Source organism: Bubalus kerabau, chromosome 8 (genome assembly GCF_029407905.1).
Source record: "Bubalus kerabau isolate K-KA32 ecotype Philippines breed swamp buffalo chromosome 8, PCC_UOA_SB_1v2, whole genome shotgun sequence".
In the NCBI taxonomy this organism is placed as follows: Eukaryota; Metazoa; Chordata; class Mammalia; order Artiodactyla; family Bovidae; genus Bubalus; species Bubalus kerabau.
In genome coordinates, this window is record NC_073631.1 from 96,068,413 (window position 1) to 96,074,202 (window position 5,790).

Genomic DNA, 5,790 nt, shown 5'->3' on the forward strand with positions numbered 1-5,790 from the left:
CTGAAGGGTATGTATGTCCTTTATTTTCTTAAGAAATGGAACTCTTGCTTAGAATTATGGGGTTATAAAATGTCACAGAAAATGGACCTCTCCTAGAAGGTTTACCCCACCCCAACCCAGAGAAGTTGCTACCTTCTCCCAAATTGGTTACTGAAATCTTTAGCATCCTTATACAGCCATAACCCTTCTCTGCTTCTCTTAGGCCATGTAACTGGAGAGGAGCCCAGCTGCTCATTACATAATTGTCTGATACCAAACACAGTCATTTCTGAATGTACACACATTTATCTTGATTTTTATTTCAAAAAGGCTCTTCTTCATGGTGTGGGGAGACAGAATATAAGGTAAAACAGTTTTTTGAACATTGTGTATAGTTTATAAGCAGTATTGAGATGTGCCAGTTCATTTTGAGAACATGAAGGGAGTTGAACTATTGACTTTAGTAAATACGCAGCTTAAGACAGATAAATCGGTTTAGCCAAATAAGAGCTGTGGGGGCAGGGGGAGGAAGCACCTGTAATAGTTCATGCTGGTGCAGGCATTTATGGGCATGTCCAAGTGATAGCTGTTACTGGCAGTGACAACATAAGAAAGTTCTTTCAAACTCATTTAGGACCTACTAAAGGGTTTGTTTTTTTTTTTTTTTTAATTTAATGTCTCATTTCCAAGGTGTTTTCCTAAGTTCTGATTCAAAATGTATCATCTTTGAACGGATCCCCAGGAGGGAAAAAAAATTTCTGAAAAGGAAAATAATTGTCTGTACACTGAAAAATTAGCCATACTCCTTTACAGTTGCCTTGTACATAGAAATCTGTTCTCCAAACGCTATAAATTGTGCCACTTAAGAGTAGAAGCTGATGACTGTGGCAGTGGCCCTTGAGGAGGTCAGAAGACCACCCAGCTGCAGCAGTTGCTTTGTAGGTAGGAAGGAAATAGTAGGAAAATGGGAAACTGACCCCTCAAGTTGCTATCACTCCCCTTCCCATTTTCTATGTTGATAGTGGTTTGGTTTTTGACAGAGAGAGTAGAAATGTCCTCAAATGTAAAGTCCTCACTGCACACAGGCCAGTATGGCTCTTTAGTTGGGGCCAACTTGGCTAGAAGAGACAGTAGACACTTCGGTTTTCTGGGAGCTAGACAGTTCAGACTCATCTGTCATGGGTTTTCCACACACCATCTCCATGATGCAAGCTCGGAACTAGAGGGAAAGAGCACAGATAGTCTCCTTGGCAGACCAGTACAGAGGAGGTAACCTCAGGAAGCATGCGAGAAAAAAGATCTTTGTATCCCCATAGCCTTATACATGGGATCTCCTCGAGCAGTATTGATTATGTCTTCTCAATCCTGAGAGCTGGCTAGTCCAGGCTAATGCTACTCACTCCTCCTGGATCTACAGTAATAATCCCTACACGTTCTGGCTAACCCTGAGGCCTCACTGTTGGGAAACCTCACAAAGCACCCCGTCCCAAGAAAGTGAAGTGAAAGTGAAAGTCACTGAGTTGTGTCTGACCCTTTGCAACCCCATGGACTATACAGGCCATGAAATTCTCCAGGCCAGAATTACTGGAGTGGGTAGCCTTTCCCTTCTCCAGGGGATCTTCCCAACCCAGGGATTGAACCCAGGTCTCCCGCATTGCAGGCAGATTCTTTACCAGCTGAGCCACAAGAAGCTCAAGAATACTGGAGTGGGTAGCCAGGAGAGCACTGTCAAAAGTGACCCCACAGTACCCCCACCCACCCACCATTACTAGAAAGTGCTCCCAACTAGGAAAGGACTGCCAGTTCTGTTAATACCCAGGAGCTTCCTCATTAGTTTTTAATCTGCTTCTGGAACTGAGGAAACAATTCTCAAAGCAGAATGTTTGGCTCTATAAAACAGGAGCCATCCTTGATTTGTCTTGAGTTTGGGTTATTAGCTTCAATTCAGGATTTGGGGTAGGCAGAGCAACTAAACCCACGTGCCACAACTACTGAAGCCTGAGCCTAGAACCCGTGCTCCACAACAAGAGAAGTGACCGCAGTGAGAAGCCCCCTGCTCACCACAACTAGAGAAAGCCTGTGGGCAGCAACAAAGACCCAGCACAGCCCCAAACAAATTTTTTTTAAAAGAGAACTTTACCTGCTTATTCATGAAGCAGTAGATGATGGGATTGTAGACACAAGCACTCTTGGAGAAGAAGGCAGGAATGGTGACAAGCCGTAAGTCCACCCCATGGTTACGGTTGTTGACTATATACATGGCCAGGGCAGCGTAGGGTGTGTAACAGAGACAAAAGGATCCCACCATGACCACCACCATGTGGCTCACCTCCCGCTCAGCCTTCTGGGTCGAAGCTGACTCCTGCTGCTGAGCCGCAACCTGGAAAGAACGCAGAAAAACATCACGCCTTCTGCTCCCTGGCCCTGAACCCCCAAGTCTCTGGACGTTTTTCAACAAGGGGGCCATCTGCTCTAATTGTCTCTCTGCCATCCCACCTTCTGACCTAGTTCCTCTGTTCCCCTTTCATTGAGGAAGGCAAGATGGAGCCAGCTCTCTCTCCAGTCCGTGATACTGGATGGAATCACAGGCATCTCTCGATACATCTGAGCTGGGATGACTCCACCTCACTCTTCATCTCCTCATCTCCCTGTCCCTGCTTCCTGCACTGCTTTTTGATACCCCTCACCCTGGCTGTGAACATTTCCGGGTGTTTTGTGTTCTAGAGCACATACCCACTCTTCCCTCTCATCTAGAGCCCTGTGACCCCTCCTCCCTGACCCTCACAAAAGCCACTCACAGCTCTAAGGGCCCCCAGCAGCTGAGAGTAGGAGAAGCAGATGAGGGAGAGAGGCACAATGTAGCAGAAGATGAAGAGGAACCAGGTATAGTACTCGCTGTAATATTTGGTGCCCACGGTGTACCAGTCGGGACCACAGGAACACTGCAGGCCCTCAGGGACGAATCTGCAAGGGACCAAGCACTTGTTCACCGTGAGGCTCACAGCAAGAATTGGTAGAGTGGGAGCTGAGATTTCTGGGTTGTGTTCTCTGCTTAGAACCCAGAGTTATGTCAGGCAGAGGGTATTTTCTGTCCTCAATAGCCAACCTTTAGCAATTCCAACCACAGAGTAAACCTTAGCACTTGTCTCCCACAGCCCTTTCCCTTCTCTATTCCTCCAGCTCTTTAAAAATTAGAGGTCAATGACCATACCCCACTCTCTTCCTGCCCTGAGAACCTGAGCTTCTAGCTAAGTCAGCATAACTGCCCTGCACTCTCACCGGCTCCAGCCAAAGAAGGGTGGGATGGAGACACCAATACCGATGGTCCAGGTGGCCACGACCACCATCAGGGCATGCTTGGAGCTGAAGCGGAAGTTGCCGAAGGGTTTACAGATGATGATGTAGCGCTCAAAGGCCAAGAAGGCCAGTGACCAGCCTGTCACCAGACCTGTGATGAAATGGGTGGATAATGGGGTAAACAGCTCCACTCATCCTGGCAGGCAGAGTGGAATACAGGCAGTGTGGAGAAAGCACAGAGAGGAAGGGTTGGACTGGAGAGTGAAATAGAGTTTGGGACTTGCTCAGACCTCTGGGTGGCTCTCTACCTCAGCATTCAAAAGAACACCAAACTTCTACCCCCTTGACTCCTCTTTAGGGGTCCACTCTAACCCAAAAGACTGGCCCCTGGCTCCCATCCTGAAGCAGGATCCTTCCCATCCCTCCAGCTCCCTTCGCCGGCAGTACCTGCTGTACAGCCCAGGAAGGCCTCCAGGGCACAGACATGGCGGCCGAAGACGAAGTACCCATAACAACTGGTGATGAATACGATGAAGACAGAGAAGATGCAGTAGATGAAGCCCCCCAGAGACACGTTGACCAGAATATAGTTGAGCGGCTGCCGCAACTTTCTGTAGCGCAGTGTGGCCACCAGCACTGTGGCATTGAGTGGCGTCCCTACAAAGAAGACAAAACCCATGAAGACTGCCTGGAGGTGGAAGGCCCAGACAGGGGCGAGGTGGTACTGAGGTCCATCCCACGGCCCCACCAAGGAGATGTTCTTGAACAGAAGAAACTCCTCCTCCTCTGACATCTTGCTCATGGGATGTCCCCCACCCCCTCTGATTCCTCTTATAGATCATCCTCCCCCACCACTTTCCCCCCACCCTGCCAAAGACCCTCTCCTCCAAAGCCACTTTGGGGCTCCCTGAAAGATCAGTACTGATCCTAAGCCTCCTAAGGACAAAGTTTGAGATTAGAGACCCCAAACCCCCATCTAAACCTTTTGTGGCCCCAAAGCCGATTGTGTGTTCTTCAGAGGATAAAAGATTGGGCTCACAGAATCCAGATATGCGATGCTGCAGGCTGGAATAAATAAGGGTGGACTCAGTAGGGAGATGCTGACCCATATTTAATGAAGACCCTTCCACCACTCTTTTTCCCTTTGAGTGGAACTGTTGAAGGCAAGCCTCTTCGTTTCGCTTCAGGCACCACTACATCCATGTAGGTGTTTACACACCATCTGCCCCATTGTGGTAGGTGCCCCCTAAGTCTCCCTCTCCAGGGGTCTTGGGCTCAGCCAGCCTCAGGCTGCAGGAAAGGGTAGGGGATAGAGAGTGTTCTTGAACAGCCTTCATGGAACAGTCCAGGGGCAACTCGACAATGCCTAGAGGTCTAAGGCATCCCAGGCTGCCAGTTTCTTCATGGCGAGTCTCCCCAGAGATGGAACCTTTCCTGCTCAGAACTCCCCCAGACAGGTCCAGGTTGGTGTGCTGTGGTCCCTCTCACACCATGTTCACACCTGCCCCTGCTGTTAACTCAGCAGTGCCTCAGCGGCCAGACTTCCTCCTGTCTGCCCATCCCAGACCTGCCCAGCTCTTAGCCTGATTTGCTGAGAAGCCCACCCCAGTGACCCCAGCTCCACTCTAAACTCTGCTTGGGGACTTCCCTGGTGGTCCGGTGGTTGAGACTCCGCACTTCCACTGCAGGGGGCACCCACGGGTTTGATCCCTGGTTGGGAAACTAAGATCCTGCATGCCACATGGAGTGGCCAAAATAAATAAAATACTTAAAGCTCTGCTTGCACTTATACTCAACACTACACTTCAGCCCTTATGAGTGTATCTTCTTCCAAACCTCAGTAGACTATAGATATATAGATAAGTTAAAAGTGAAAGGATGAAAAAAAAAAAAAAAGTGAAAGGATGGTCCAGTAATGGCAGTCATTTGGATCAGATGAATCCCATCATAGATAAAAGTTATAAACTCTGGACAAAATGTGAAAAAAAAAAAAAAACAACCCTATTTGAAAGCACTATAAAGTATCCTCAAAACAGGCAGAAAATAAAGGGGACTCAACCCTTGAATGAAAGGAACCACCTACCATCTACATTCAAATGGATTTTTCCTAAGGACAATCCCCATCTAAAGGGCAAGGACCAGCTAGGACTCCTCAAGCAAAGTCCAGCCTTTATTGACTTGGAGAGTCACAAGACAGAGCCTGGGACTCCAGAGCAGCTGGAAATTGAAGGTGGGTTTCTGAGAATGAAGGAAGCCATGAAAGGAGAAGCCTTCAAATCTGCATATAAACTCCCCTCAAATCCTAAGATGACTGCTGAGCTATGTTGGAGGAATCTGAGGAGCCCAGCAAAAGGCAAGAGCTGGAGGTCTGAAAGCTCAGCAGAGATATGAGCTGCTACCTACTGCAGGAGAGAAAGAGTTTATGTTTGATTCCTTCCAAGTTAGACAAGTTAAGCAAGGACTTCAGCTTCTCCAGGTGAAACTCCCAGAAAACCACACTTTAGGACAAAAATC

The 5,790-nt window shown here is 48.2% G+C and overlaps 1 protein-coding gene across 1 annotated transcript; it reads right to left on the reverse strand.

Annotated features, from left to right (window-relative positions):
• Positions 1-723: 723 nt before the first annotated feature.
• Positions 724-4,078, reverse strand: OPN1SW (opsin 1, short wave sensitive). Its single transcript, XM_055589522.1, has 5 exons — positions 3,724-4,078; positions 3,259-3,427; positions 2,778-2,943; positions 2,120-2,359; positions 724-1,198 (listed from the first exon to the last, which is right to left on the reverse strand). Exons 1-5 carry the CDS (start codon positions 4,076-4,078, stop codon positions 1,079-1,081), a joined length of 1,050 nt encoding a protein of 349 aa, XP_055445497.1. The 3' UTR covers positions 724-1,078.
• Between the last annotated feature and the right edge of the window lie 1,712 nt (positions 4,079-5,790).

Coding starts and splice junctions, on each gene's coding strand:
- OPN1SW (XM_055589522.1), bottom strand. CDS start 4,078: ATGAGCAAGATGTCAGAGGAGGAGGAGTTTCTTCTGTTCAAGAACATC. Junction 2,944..3,258: donor CCCTTCTTTGGCTGGAGCCG/GTGAGAGTGCAG, acceptor GGTCCCTTGCAG/ATTCGTCCCTGAGGGCCTGC. Junction 2,360..2,777: donor TGCTGGGGGCCCTTAGAGCT/GTGAGTGGCTTT, acceptor CGTTCTTTCCAG/GTTGCGGCTCAGCAGCAGGA.